The sequence below is a fragment of the Nicotiana tabacum genome, chromosome 14 (genome assembly GCF_000715075.1).
Source record: "Nicotiana tabacum cultivar K326 chromosome 14, ASM71507v2, whole genome shotgun sequence".
In the NCBI taxonomy this organism is placed as follows: Eukaryota; Viridiplantae; Streptophyta; class Magnoliopsida; order Solanales; family Solanaceae; genus Nicotiana; species Nicotiana tabacum.
The window spans coordinates 11764298-11780218 of NC_134093.1; the positions used below are offsets into that span (position 1 = coordinate 11764298).

General features: G+C 34.2%; 1 protein-coding gene across 1 annotated transcript; it reads left to right on the forward strand.

Moving 5' to 3' along the window:
* The first annotated feature begins 1339 nt into the window (after positions 1 to 1339).
* LOC107777544 (uncharacterized) lies at positions 1340 to 3880 on the forward strand. Its single transcript, XM_016597585.2, has 3 exons — positions 1340 to 2532; positions 2630 to 2819; positions 2917 to 3880. Exons 1-3 carry the CDS (start codon positions 2113 to 2115, stop codon positions 3606 to 3608), a joined length of 1302 nt encoding a protein of 433 aa, XP_016453071.1. The 5' UTR covers positions 1340 to 2112; the 3' UTR covers positions 3609 to 3880.
* Positions 3881 to 15921: the final 12041 nt, after the last annotated feature.

Genomic DNA, 15921 nt, shown 5'->3' on the forward strand with positions numbered 1-15921 from the left:
GTACGGTTCGATCGATTTAGTCGATTTTTGAATATCTATTGACACCACTAAGTGCAGTCAAGGTCAATTTAAGTGTTCATTAAAAATTAAAGACAAAATAATTACAATGATGTGGTCATAATTCAATAATGCTAATACCAATGGTCCCATACTTAATAGGACACTAGGGCCTTATAGGGCAATAATAAAAACAGAGAGAATGTAATGTCATGAAGCATGAAAATTTGACTAAATAAAGCTAGTTTTCACCAAAATCCTCAACATTACACTTTCATATGATCAAAACCATTTGTTGAAGAAGTTGATATAACAGTTGACTGTGACATCTATGCCAAAAATAAAAACTAATCTCTGTTTCAATTTATATAAATCTTTTTTTTATTTCCTCCAAAAAAGAGTAACATCTTTTATAATTTTAAAATAATTTATATTTATGCAATGATTTATAACTATACAAAATATATGTGACCCATTTTACATCACATATTTAAAAGTCTTCTTTATTTTTTAAAATTCTGTGTCCAATCAAATAGGTTCACATAAATTAAAAGAAAGAGAATAGAACAATTAAATTATCTAGAATACTATTTGAGTGAGAGAATCACTCAGTAACACTGTTACCGTAGGTGCAATCTTTTTTAGGAAAATGACACTATATACCCATTGTCAAAATAATAGCTGAAATTTTATTATTTATTTTTTGAATATATATACATTTTGTATGTTATATACAAAAATTATATCGAATGTAAATAATTTCTGACGCAAGTTAAAAGTGAAAAAAACTAATTTTTTTCTTAAGAAAAAACGTATCTGCGAATTTGAGCTTTCTATTAAAGATTATTTAATTTACAGTCTCGAATTCGAAAATTCTGATTAATGGTTAAAGAATACGATTAATAAAAAATTAATCGCATCTATAATTTATATCATACCAATAGATGTATAATGTGTTTGAACATATTTACCTCTTTCACTAAACCATGATTAATAACTGCACGTTTTTACCCATAAGAAAAGTAAAAGAATGAGAACAGCCAAATTACCTCTGCCCCAACAACGCCATAACTCCCATAAAACCAGGGTCACGCTCTTCACATAGGCCATAGCTCTAATCTGAACCGTTCACGTAACACCTTTCACTACGTGTCATAATCTTAAAGCCCTTAACTTTACCCTACGCCTTAATACCTTCACTTGAGCAAAAACCCCGTAATTTGTACAATAATTCGTGCATGTAATTTCCGACGTGGAATTTAATATCCTAGTCAGCAACCCCCCCACCCTCGTTGTTCTTCACCTCACTTCCCGCTATATAAACACCTCAAATCTCGTATATCATTTTAACTTCAACTTCACAAAAAACCAAAATCTGAGCGAAAAACAAAAGGCAAAAAAAGGTAGAGAAAATGAAAAGTCATTCATTTTTCTCCTTCACATAGTTTCCCCTTTCCCGGCGATAACGACCTCCCGTCGGAAAATGAATATTCCGGCGACATATTCCTTTCTTCACAAATGCAATGCTCGTGTTTCTGTTCATTATAGTCACGTTTTCCATGAAAAAACCTTGACCTAAAAATACACTCATTCTTTTCTTTTCCTCAACTCCGAATCCAAATTTTGGCCAATCTTTCCTTTTTCTTTAAAAGTAAAAGTACGTATGACTGCTTTGATTGATTCGATGAGGTTATCGTTGATATATGTGACGGTGATGATGTTGATTGGATGATGTGCAGTTGTGTAAAACTGTAAACTTTGGTCCAATTTTTGGTAAAGGAAGTGGTGTAGGTGAATATTATGATGAACTTGATATTTTCAAAGCATTGATTTTAGGTGAAATTTTATTTTAATTTTTCTTGTATTAGTGAGCTTTTCCTTTTTCTTCGTGTATCTGTGCGGAAAAGTGAAGTTGTCTGTAAGGATTTTGGGCTGCTTTTAGTTGAATGGTTTCAGATGCAGAATTCTGATTTTTGATTTTGACATCATCACGCAAAGCGAGTAGGTTTTTAAAAGCTCTGAAAATTGAGCAGAACTGACGCAGAGTATAATTAGGCTCTACACAGAGAACGAGAGAGAGAGAGAGAGAGAGAGGGAGTGTACGATTAACAGAGGATGCCTCCGATGAAAATTCAGCCGATCGATTCTCCGACATACAGAGAATCGATCCAAAACGATACAGCAAAGCCTGTGGTGAAATCGCGACTCAAAAGGTTCTTCGATCGACCGTTCCCCAGTGTCTTACGGATTTCGTCGGCAGTAGAGAAGCCGAATGCCGCCGGCACCGGCATTGAATTGCCTTATGAAAAAGATGGAGGAGCAGTTACTGAGTTTGAGCCGAGCTCAGTTTGTTTGGGCCAGATGGTTCAGAATTTCATCGAGGAGAACAATGAAAAGCCGTCGACTGCTAAATGTGGACTGAATCGTTGCAATTGTTTCAACGGCAACACCAATGATAGCTCCGATGACGAGTTTGACGGTTTCGCTGACTCAGTTACAAACTCCTCCTTCGGTGATTTCTCTGATACTCTCAAGGTAAGAGAACTATCACAGAACTATGAACTATATATCTATGAATTTCCATTCGTTATTTCGAATCAATCTGATTGTTACTTTTGTCGCGATAATTCAGAGCTTAATTCCGTGTGCAAGTGTGGCCGAGAGAAATCTATTAGCTGATACCTCAAAAATTGTTGAGAAAAACAAAGCTTGCAAGCGTAAAGACGATTTGCGAAAAATTGTGACCGATGAACTCTCGAAACTTGGCTACAATGCTTCCATCTGCAAATCCAAATGGGAAAAGACTTCTTCTGTACCTGCGGGTAGATGATTTATTTTTTCCCTTTTGTATGTGCTTTATTGATGTATTAAATTTTGGTCAATTTTGTACTGAATTGTTTTCTTTTGAAAATTGTTCAGGTGAATATGAGTACATTGATGTGATAGTGGAAGGGGAAAGAGTGTTGGTTGATGTAGATTTTCGATCGGAGTTTGAGATTGCCCGATCGACGGGGAGTTACAAGGCGGTTCTTCTGTCGCTGCCGTTCATCTTCGTCGGAAAATCCGATCGGCTTCTGCAAATAGTGTCGATCGTCTCGGAAGCGGCTCGGTTGAGTTTGAAGAAGAAAGGCATGCACATCGCTCCCTGGCGTAAAGCCGAGTACATAAAATCCAAGTGGCTTAGCCCTCACACTCGAATAATTGATACCGCCGCCGTAGCACAAGCCGGAGCCGAGAAAACAGCAACTGGGACCGACGGCGTGGCCGAAGCACAGGCCGGAGACGAGAGTGAGGTCAAGGAGGAGGAGGAGGAGTTAGCTGAAGCTGCTGAGATTAAAGAAATATCTGATTCTGAGTTTGGAGAATTAGAGCTGATTTTTGGTGAGAAAACGCCGTCGTCCGCGTCTTTAGAGTCCAGTAGCAACGAGACCAAATCGGCAACGTTGCTTACATCGCCGCTGCCGGTTAAATTTTCCGGCAGCGAGGAAGAGAAGCCGGTAAAGCCGTTAATGATGACGTGGCAACCTCCGGCATTGAAGCCCAGGAGTTATGACAGAGGAAATAAGGTCGTCGTCACCGGATTGGCTTCCCTTCTCAGGGAAAAACCCTAAAAAAAGTTTTGTCTACTTTTTTCTGAAAATTTTCTAACTTTTTTCCAAAATTTTTCTAGTACGTACAAATTATAAATATATATAAATATATAGAAGCAATCGGAGTTTCAGATTTTATGATCGGAAACCCTTTTTTCAAATTTTCCGTTCTCCGTTATAATTCCTTTTTTTTTTTTTGCAAGGGCCTGTAATAAGAATCAAGAACTATCCTTGTTGTAATAATTTTCCAAAGCATTAAAAATCGCAAAAAAGAGATCAAATCATTACGCGTATCGTTTGTCATTTTAATGTTAATATTCGAATTTCATTATATTAACTCGTGATCTATAAATAGCTTGCGTTTGGCTACATACTTTTCTCTCTATATCTCATTCTTTAGATTAAACTGAATTTTATAAGTTATGCGGATATAATTTTATAGTCTTCTTGCGTTTCACTCTCTTGTCTTGGGTAAAGTTTTTCGATATTCTAATATAGCCTGTTAAATGCATATCCAAATGTTTCCTAATTAGGGAACAATCTGTATTTTCAGCCTTTTATTTTTAATTTCACATTTATTAATTTGAGAAAAATAATTTTAGTGGTATGGAGAAGAATACATAGAAAGAAGAGAATGCAGCAGGGTGTGGGAGGGATGACGGCAGGAACTCGTGCAATCTTGAACGCCGTGAAGAAGAGGCAAAGCGGTAAGGGGAGGAGTCATTAGAATAACGTGATATTCTCTTTTCGTGTGTGTTCTCAAATGGAGTAATTTTCTCTCTTTCCCCCCCTTTTTATTCTTTTTTAAGTGTTCAGTTTTTTTGTTTTTCAATTTCTAGGTTTAATATAAATTTATCTTTTGTATTATGCCATATCGAACATTGAAAGCACGTGTATCATGTAAACTAATTTTATGTTTTATAAAATAAAATTCAACACCTCTTATTCAGAAACTTGTCAGCTTAAACCGCCCTCGTTAAAAAGTTATTAAATGTGACTGATTGGATGAGATTTCTTCAATCTTTGATAATTATGTGAAAAGAAAAGAAAATCTTGAACTTACTCGTTACTCTACCTCGGCCTTTATTTTCTTTTTGTAATTTTACTCGATTATTTTTATATTTAGCATATTCTTTAATAGCGTGGGATTATGTTATGTGGGTGAACAAACTTGACCTGCTTTTAACTTTGTGAGCTTTTTAGAAAGAGAAAGTAGAAGTTACAAAAATTACTGAGCTTTAACACGTGGTTCAAATATATTGGGAATGGTAATAATTAGGGTAAGGGCAATAGTAGGAGTGGTTGATTTCAAGGTTCCAACTCCCAAGCAAAGAATACTTTCTTGGATTTACACACTATTGACTGTTTGTTGGGTAATTACCTGATAACCTTTTTAAAATATGTTTAATTTTATGATCTACTATAAATTATTATTTTAATTATTTGGTCTTTTTCACATAACATTGATAAAAAATAAAAATAACACATGAGATCCCTAAATAAATATAGAAAATCTTTGTAGAATCATTTTCTTTTATTTGAACTTTTAATGGGTCAATGCAAAAACTTAAATAGAGTAGGTCAACAAATTGAGGTGGAAATTTATGATTGTCTACGCGGCAAGATTAGAGTCAAACAACAGAAAAGATAGCAAATACAAAAGTTTTGTTTTCTTTTTTTTTGGGTTTCCAAATATTAGAGTTTTAAGTATAGAGATTACATTTATTTGACCAGAATTTATGTTTTACAAGCAGAAAGAGGATGCTAATATTTTTCTAGAAATCGGTAACTTGCAGAAATGGTAAATAGTTATCCAATTTGCTTATTCTTCTTTCATATACAGAGGTTCAAAGGTTTAATAAATTGAATTGACAAGTATAAATATCAACGATATATTGAACTAACTTACGTCTCTTTTAATTTTCAACAATAAATAATAATGGTCTTCAGATTCAGATTCAGGAATTAAATTTTATGGGTATAGATTCACAATTCTATTATATCTCATATAATTGAATGAGTCCAAAATTTATTATTTATACATATTTAATAATTTATTAGGCAAAAATAAAAGGTATGGACAAAATCTATAGGTTTGGATGAACCCGTAACCTTTACACCGGATACGTCCTCGGTGAATTCAAAAAATATCACTAACCAAGACTTTAATGTACAAATTATTTTATTGTAAGCACATTAACAATGTTTTAAGTTTTTAACACATAGGCTAGGCACCAAACTAATTTTTTTTTTTTAAAAAAGAAAAAGATGGGATTATAATTTTGGGCATATTCCATGAATATATTTTTTTATGAAATCATTAGTAAAGATTAATTTGGTTCTTATTGATCCCAGCTTGGAGGCACTGACATTTATCTTTTTTCTTTTTTCCAGATTAGCCCATAATTAAAGTTTAATAAATCAAAGACTAAACTCTCATTTTCTGACACCAATTGTGTAAAACCACGTTGGTCAATCAGAGGTATTTTATCTGATTATACCACTTTAAATAACAAATGGCCTCTGCTACAGACCTAATCTGCTGTCATATTTTATCACAATAATTATACTAATTAAGTACTATATAAGTAAATCATCATGTTATTTCATCTTTAAATATTCTAAAGTAATATTAATATTTCTTTAAATATTTATTTATTATATACACACAATGATTGTTGTGGGGCTTTTGGCAATCCATTGTGTAGTGTATATCCTATATATTTTAACCTTATTTTATTTGCATAAAAATAATAAAGGTGGGGTCTAGTAACAGTTAGAAAACTCTGAGAACCAAAATTTAGATGAGAGGAGAAGTTTGTGGGGTCACTTTCTTTATAGTATTAATTATAGTAATTCTTTTATATGTTTTTATGAGTGGTAGTGGGGTCCAGATATCTGTACAAAGCAAATTAAGAAAAAGCTATTGCCCAAAGCTTTGACAATAATAATAGCTTTATGAAAGCAACCCTCCACCTACTCTCCTTTATTTACTTTTTTTATTTTTATTTTTTCCCCTCTCTCTATTTTCCTCTATTGTGGTATTGGAATTGAGATTTGCAACTTTTTCTCTATTGTAAATTTGTGTTTTCACAGACCTTAGAAGAGGATGAAATGAACTTTTTTGCCAAAGGCTACAAGAAAATAAACCATTGAACATATTAAGAGCCCGTTTGGACATAAGAAATTTTTTTTTTTCTAAAATTTTTTTACTTTTTTTCGAAATCAACGTTTGTTCATAAAATTTTCAATTTTCACTTGAAGATGCATTTTGAAAATTTTCGAAAATTTGAAAAACTCCAAAAAGTTGTTTTTCAAAATTTTCACTCAAATCACTCACAAAACTTCAAAAACAACCCAAAATTATATTCATGTCCAAACACAACTCTAAATTTCAAATACCATTTTCACTTGAAATTTTTTTTCCCCCTATTTTGAAATTTTACAATTCTTGTGTCCAAACGCCCACTAAGCTTTTGAAAATTTCATTCCTCCATTTGCCACACCTTTTTGTTTTTTCTTTCTATTTTTACTTTTTTAACATGAGGATGTCGAGATCGAGAATTAAAGTAGAAGGTTAGTAGGTAGTACTTAGTAGAACGTATTTATTTTTCATATCAGTAGTGTCCAAAGGACACGTAGCCGGGGGCGAGTTAAAAATAGAATCGTTTCATTTTCCTTCTTCTTCATCAATCGGAAATCAAGACAAAGTAGTATTGTTCTTATATTTTTTTATTCTTAGATTTTTATTACTATTTATTATTTTTTTTTACTTCGGTTATCTTATTATGTTGTTGTTGTTACTGTTTTTTTTTCATGGCTTCTCCATTATCGTATTTTTTTTTATTACTGTTGTAACTATGCTTGTCTTTCTTGAGTCGAAAGTCCATCAGAAATAACCTCTTTACCTTCACAAAGGTAGAAATAAAGTTTGCGTATGCATTACCATTTCCAGATCCGAATTATGAGATTATACTGTGTTTGTTATTGTTGTTGTTACTATGGTAAATTTCCTTTGTCATAGAACTTATTACAAATAATTTGTGAAAACTCCCTTTTAATTTTTCATTCCCCATGTTTTCCTTGTGTATCTAGCCAGAAAATTGGTCTTTTAGGGTAATAAGTGAATAGGAAAAGATATACTCATATATGGTGTTCACATTAAGCAATTTAATATTACATGTTTTTTTTGGTAACTAACAATTTTATATTAATCACAAGTAAACTTTACATATCCATAGCATGCTTATAACTCAGCAGCTATAACTCTTACAAATTCTAACGCCTACACTAACTATCTATATTAAACATTAAATGTTGCACCATGCTACTAATCCCAGTGGTGGCTCTCACGTTACATATGCAACCTAACTCTCGTGTAATACTATCAACTCCTCTGCTTCTCTTTTCAAACAATCGCGGGTTCCTTTTAATCCAAATGAAGTGAGTTATCTCAGTATATACTATCCTAAAGACTTGTGCTCGCTGTGTCCTACCCTTAGCACATTGTATAATCCATTGCATATGTTGTTCCCAGTTATCCCTAGTAACATCCTGCCTTTGCGTCCAATGTAGGATTCTCTACCATAATTCCATAGTAAATAGACAGTTGACAAACAAGTGTTCCTTGTTCTCATCATGAGCTTGGCATAAGGAGCACTTTGGATCTACAACTAGTCCCAATTGTATCAGCCTATCTGCAGTCAGCAATCTCCCATGTAATTGCATCCACATGGTAAATATAGATTTTGGCCCGGCATTATTTTGGAACATCAAGCATTTCCAGTTAACTCTTGGTCTGTCTCCTAACATGCAACAACTGCAAGTAGAAACTGCTGATCATACTCTTTCTTTGATGTTGCTGATGTTGCACCTGTTGAAGAGTTGTTCTAGCATTTAAGATTTGTCTCACCATCCAGCTTGCTTGTTGGAAAATTGCCACATCTTCAAAGAGTTTGTCTTTGATGTAGAAAGCATGTATCCATCTTATCCATAGTCGATCTTGCTTAGGTGCTACATCCTAGCATACTTTAGCTAGAGCAGCCTTGTTCCATAAATGCAAATTAATCAGGTTTAGGCCCCCACTTGATTTAGGTGTACACATTTTATCCCAGGCTACCAAAGCCTTTTTGTGACCACATTTATCCCAGACCAGATGTAGCTTCTACAGTATGAGTCAATCATCTTCAAAACCTTTGAAGGCAAAGTAAACAGCAGCGACCAATAAGATTGAATACCAAATAGCACAGTTTGAACAAGCTGTACTCGACCAGCATATGATAATTTTTTTGCTGTCCAGGAAGAAATCTTTGCAACTATCTTCTCTGCCAAAGGATGTCATTGTATCAATGAAAGCTTCTTGGTAGCAAGTGGGATACCAAGATATTTGAAAGGCAGTTCCCCCAATGTGAAACCTAACTGTTGCAGGATATCCCTTCTTACAGTCTGAGGGACTCCACCAAAATACACTAAGTTTTTCCTCAGATTTGCTTGCAGTCGAGATACTTGGAAAAATTGACTAAAACATCTATGAATAGCAGAGATTGAGGGAAGGTCACGTCTAGCAAATAACAGGAGGTCATCTTCATAACTAAGGTATGTGATTCCTAGCTTTGCACATCTTGGATGAAATCTTAAACTTTTCACTTCTTTGAGACTGTTGAGACTTTTACTGAGATACTCCATAACTATGGTAAATAAGAAGGGGGAGATAGGATCTCCCTGCCTCAAACCTTTAGAAGCATCAAAGGGTGGGGTGGATTCGCCATTTATCATGACAATATAGTTAACAGTGGTAACACACTCCATTATCCATGCTATAAATCTCATACGAAATTCCAGCTCTATCAGGACTTGTTCCAAAAAACTATACTCGACTGAGTCATAGGCTTTTTGAAGATCAATCTTGATCATACATCTGTCATAAATGTGTTTCCTTGTATATGCCTTTACTAGCTCATGTTGTAGTATGATGTTATTAGCTATTCTCCTGTGAGGAATGAAGCCAGCATGTGCCTCACAGATGATAGAGGCAATGACTTGTTGTATCCTGGCTGCTAGCACTTTAGATATCAGTTTATACAACATGGTGCAGCAGGCAATTGGTCGATAATCTTTGACTGTATTTGGAATGGGTATTTTAGGCACCAGTGTGATAGTAGTGCAGTTAACAGCTTTATATAATTTCCCAATAATAAAGAAATCTTTGACAGCTTGAGTAACTTTACCTTTAATGACCACCCATGTCTTCTTAAAGAAGTAGGCATTGTATCCATCTATTCCTTGTGCTTTATCACTATCAATAGCACAAAGTCCAACATATATTTTTTTGTCAGTAACCTCAGCACAAAGAGCAATCTTTTGCTGCTGTGACAGTACTGCTCCATTTCTCATAACCAGTCTGTTTATAGCAGGGAGAGAATGAGCTATTGATCCCATTAGTGACTTATAAAATTCAATGATCTCCTGCTTTATGCTGTCAGGGTGGGTAAGTTTATCACCTGTGAGGGCCATAATTTTATTTAGTTGTTTCTCCTGACTTTTTCCCTTCATGACAGCTGCAAAATACTTGGTGTTTGAGTCACCAAGCCTAATCTATTTTGCTCTTGACTTCTGCTTCAATACATTCTCTTCTATGAGAGACTATTTTTCTAAATTCTGTAGTAGGCTCATTTCTTAGCAGTGAATCATTACATATTGTATTGATCTTTCCCTGTATGTTTTCTAATTCCACTCTAGCCTGTTCAATCTTCAAGCTAATAGTTCTGAACTGTTCATTATTTAAAGCCCTGAACAGTAGTCTTAGAGCCTTCAGCTTCATCCAAACATTCTTCATCTTACAAGTAGAATATGATTGTCCCCAAATCCTTTCCATAATATCAATAAAACTATCATGCTCAGCCCAAACATTAAAGAATCTAAATGGTACTTTGCCATATTTTGGAGCTGAGTGTAAGGTGAGTATCATGGGAGTATGATCAGAAATAAATGGCAGCCCATATTCAGTAGTCACATGACCTCACTACATCATCCATTCAAAGTTACCAAGTGTTCTGTCAAGCCTGCTACATATATCTGCACCATATTGTTTGTTTGACCATGTGTAATACTCCCTTGTCCTCGACAGTTCATTCAGAGATAGTGAAGTCATGCAATCAGCAAAATTCTAAATTTCTGTATAGTTAATAGGATTACCCATAAGTCTGTCATTACAATACATAACATTGAAATCACCACATAGGAGCCATGGCTTGGTAATTCTTACTGCTAGCTTCTTTATAGATTCCCACAATTGTTTCCTTTGTTCTAGGGTATTATATCCATAGATAGTTGTAACTTCACAATTCACCACACCCAGCCTATCCTATACCAAACAATGTATAAGTTGAGCTTCAGTTCTCAGCAGTGTAACAGTATACCATTGAGGATCCCATGTAAGCCACACTCTTCCATTTGGAGCGTGTTGATAGTTTGTAAAATAGTTCCACCCTGGAATTACTTTTAGCATTACCTTGCTTGCATTATGTTCTTTGACTCTAGTTTCAACTATAGCTACTAACTTTATTTTTTGACTACTAATATAATTTTTTAACTCTTTTTGTTTGTATCTCTTATTTACACCTCTGATATTCCAGAAGAGCCACTTCATTAGCAAGTCATGTAACCCCTACCCTTATCAGGTGGTGGGGTGTTAGCATTCCAACCTCCCCTTTGTAATGGCTCGAAGGCATTTTTCACTGCTATAGCTGACAATGCTGGAAAATTTACCAAATTCAGTTCAGGCATAATTCCTGCAGCTTTGCTCTTATCTACTGTTGTCTCCAAATTGTCCTTGTGGTATTGTATAGGTGTTTGAAAATTTCCTTGCTGCTCTTGTTCATGAGTACCAACAATTGTTTGCACATTTTCTCTACCCTATGAACCTCCATTGGTCTGCTGAGGGGGAATGTCTTGTGCATGTTGCTGAGCTTGGTCTCCTAGTTGGTTAGCTTGATTGTCTCCTCCATTCAATGGGCCTTTGCATCTCATTCCATTGTGACCTTCTTAGGCTCTCTTCTCCTTATAGGTTGCTTCTCTTGCTGATTGTTTGGCCGTTGCTCTATGCCACATTTGTGCCCCACCACCAGATATTTCTGGCAATACTCAGGTTTCCAGTCATACCTGACTAGCTGTGTGAATTGCCTACCATTAGGATCCATAACCATTAACTCTAGGAGCAACTCTTTAGTGATGTTTACTTCTATCAGCATCCTCGCAAATGACACTCTAGTTTTCTTTGCAGTACACTCATCTGCATAGATAGGAGTCCCAATTGTACTAGTCATTCTACTTAAAGAATCATGACCCCAATAGTTCATAGGCAGCTTAGGAAATTGGACCCACAAAGAAATTTATGTAGGAAACTCCTCATTGAAATCAAAATCTGGTGTCCAAGGCTTTAAAATAATAGGTCTATTGTTGATCGTATATGGCCCAGAATAATAAATTTTCTTCATGTCTGCTTCGTTTTGAAATTTAATGATGTTGTAGCCCTTCTCATGTAGGCATAACTCAGGTTCAACAACATTTGCCCAATTCATCCCAATGTATCTCTTCATAGTGTTGTAACCTGGTACTTCCCTAATGATATAATCTATCACAACACTTCTCCACTTCTCTGTTTCTAGATCAATTTCAGCTTTGTCTAATTGCACAATAATTTGGCTATCAATAATTTGTGGGGGTATGTAAGATAACGACATATCATTCTCAACTGCTCTATTCCTCTGAAATAGGTTTGTCCACGGTTTGAAATTCACATCAACAACCTCATCAGGTTTAGTATTCTCCACAATCATTGTTCCAGTAGCAGCATGCACAGGATTCACTGTTTCATTGCCAGAAATTTTTGTTTCCTTACTTGCATGTTGGATCTGGTACTCCTCAGGGCTGTTGACTTCAGTCGCTATTGAAGGAGTGTTTAGATCTAGCCTCTTCTTAACACTAGAGCTTGTTGATGATGATCCCGCTTCACAGCTCGTTATCCCCATTGCAATTCCAATTTCTTGCACCACCTGTTTATGAGAAGGTGTGCCTAATTGATCCTTTTCCTTTTCATCAGCTTGGATTCGAGCACCCACAGAGCTACTATAAATAGCTACGAGGTTCTTCTTGGGCATACCACGCCCACGTCCATGTCCACGTCCCCGTCCTTTTCCATTCGCCATGGATGAGCACAGTCAGCGCACGTTAACTATTATTAATAAAATATCATAAATATTATTAATATGACATGTTTTCTAACGAATATTTCACTTTTATCTCTTAACTAGTTTTTAGACACCTGCGCTGCACGTGTATCAGTGTTTGAATTATTTGGATCGAAATGCATAAACTACCATGCCATTTTTTTAATATCTACTTCAATTTATTGGAATTCCATTGAAAAGTTTTCATTAATTATGATCTACATGGTTGGCAGAGGCTGATTGATCCATGATTTAAATTCTATGGGTTCAATATTTAAGGTTATTGACATAAAATCAATTATATATTTAAAGTTATGGGTTCACATATACTATTTTTATAAATTTAATAGAATTTTACACATAAATTTATACTCTACGATAAAAGTACGTGGTTCACATCAACTTAGTGTTTATTTAAAAAGTTAAGATAAGCATGAAAAATAAAAATGTAATAAGATCATAATTATGAACACTTCAAAATTACAAGAAATTTTATGAAAAAACTAATACAAATGGCGATGACAGAATAAATAAGTAGAACACATTTTTTTCTTGAGGAAACAACTTATGGTTTGGTTGTTACTTTACAAACAAGAAATGGAAAAGGCTAAAACCCCTCACTTCCATAAAGCCTCACTTCTGGTTTGTTTTCGTTTTACCGCTTTATATCAACCAAACAAGCAAACCATATTCAATGCGACCCAAGCCTCCTTTTATAAATGCCTAAGAAAGTGCTATAGTTCGTTACGGCTTAATATTAACGTTTGGAATTTAACAGTAGATAGGATATGAAATCAAAGTGTTCGGTAACTAAAGGTAAAACACAACTCATATATTGTTGTGCGCGTTTCCTACTCAGCTGCCAGCTCTTATATATGCAGCGAGAGAGCTCTGCGGCCCTTAGTATTCCATTTGGAATATATTTTCAAGTCTTAACTCAAACGTTTTATGAATTAATTAGTTTAGAATATAATAAGTAGCACAATTAATTAGTTAGGAATACTAAAAGAATTACAAGTTTAAAAGTGTATCATATACATTGTATATTGTAGTCTAGTGTTGTTACATTTTTATACATCAATAACCAAGAGATAATGTACTTTTAAAGGGTAAAAATGATGGGTAAAACTGACACTTAATATTAAATGGGTAAATTTGTAAATTAACTTTGACTTAGAGTATTTGCACTTATAATATAGTATGATATGATGGTTCGATGTTAACACATGTTATGACAAAAAATTTCTGAGAGATTTATGGTATGTTAAATATTACATTTTGACTAGGTATTTATAATAACTACATCTTATATTAAATTCTTTGACCAATTAATTGGTGCATTTTGTTATCTGAGGTGAAATGTTAAGCACAATATGCCAAATAACAGAGACCAAGATGAACAGCGTTTTTTCTTTTAAATAATCCTACTAAGAAAAGAATCATTTTTGAAAATAAAGTTGAAGGCCTAAGTTAATAATAGTAATTATCTATACCTAAGTACTCATTTTCACTTTATGAATTTCAAACCTATCTCATTAAGGCTCCAAATCTTTTTTTTTCTAGCCCTTAGTCCTCTCAATAAATTCTATAACAAACTCAAAAATAAATAATTCTAAAATATCATGGGATGTGAACTGTGAAGTGGGATCAAATCCAAAATACTGTGATTGTAAAACTGAGTTGAGAATTTTGGAATATTCGTTAGATTAGGGTAAATTTTTGAATGCACATATTCCAAGATTGTACCATAATTAGAGCATTGGAAAAGTTGAAGGCCCCTACCTCCTTTATTTCAAGCTTTTGCAAAAATTAAGTTTACAAATTAAGTCTAAGTTTATTTTCTGAAAATTTTCCAACTTTATAAAAACTCAAAATGTGAAAAACTTATCTGAAAATGTTCGCAACTCAATAAATTTGAGTCATTAAAAGGAGATAGATAATCTGTTAATGTCAATCAAATTACCCAGAATGTGTAAACTTTATAAACTTCAGCATATAAAATTTGAATTCTCTTTATTCCTATTTTACGAATTATTACTGCTACAGTTCAGGAGCACTATATTATGCTAAAAAGCTGGACCATTTTGTATTTATCTGTTACAATAATGGGGTCTCTAGTGTGTTAGATATATAATGTGGTCCTGATTTTAAACTAAGGTCACATCCTTATAGTTCTTTCTTCAACTGCCAACCCCACTTCTCCACTCCCTATAGTTTTTCTCTAATTTATTTTAATTTTATCAGTATACTAAATTACTACTATTGGACTGGATAAAATTAGAAGAACCACCGTCACTATTAGAAATTCGGGAAAAACCGTCCAAAGTTGATCGGTAATGGCCAATAACCGTCCAAAACGCGACCATTAACGTGTGGTCGATATTTTGAAGGTCGGAAGGGCATACCGACCAAAGTTGGTCGGTCAATTAAATTTCAAAAAAAAAAAAATTACCGAAAAAACCGACCAAAGTCGGTCGGTGTTTTAATTATGTAATTAAAAAATATACCATCTGGGAATCGAACCGGATCTGTACTGTGGCAGGATATTATTCTACCATTAGACCATTGGTGCATTTTGTTTTAAGACTGTCTTTTATTTCATTTATACGCTTTAATTGTATTTTCGCACGAAAATAACCGACCAATGTCGGTCGGTTTTATTAAAAAATAAATTCGGTCGGTTTTTTAAAATGACCGGCCGAATTAACCGACTGATTGCGGTCGGTTTTTTTAATATTAATTTTAATTTCTTTTAAATGAAAAAACGACCAAAGTTCGTCGGTTTCTTGAAAAATAAATTTCGCGGGACTCAAAAATAATTTCCCGCATTTTTGCGCCAAAGAAAACCGACCAAAGTTGGTCGGTTTCGTAAAAAGAAATTTAAAAATATTTTGAAAAATCGATCGACTTTGGTCGATTTTTTGACCGACCAAAATAGGTCGGTAGACCGCGATCGATTTTTGCCGAATTTCTAGTAGTGAATATATAAATATATCCTAATCGGCGTTAATTTTAAATAAAGTATGATTTTGACTAATTATCACTATTTGCATCCTAAGAGTAAGAACGAAAACTTCTTTTTCTGTATAACTATATGATATTCGGTA

What these genes read in the sequence shown, in the direction of transcription:
- LOC107777544 (XM_016597585.2), top strand. Translation starts at nt 2,113, where the DNA reads ATGCCTCCGATGAAAATTCAGCCGATCGATTCTCCGACATACAGAGAA. An exon ending in ATTTCTCTGATACTCTCAAG is followed by an intron (nt 2,533 to 2,629) that starts GTAAGAGAACTA and finishes GCGATAATTCAG; the next exon opens with AGCTTAATTCCGTGTGCAAG. An exon ending in GACTTCTTCTGTACCTGCGG is followed by an intron (nt 2,820 to 2,916) that starts GTAGATGATTTA and finishes AAAATTGTTCAG; the next exon opens with GTGAATATGAGTACATTGAT.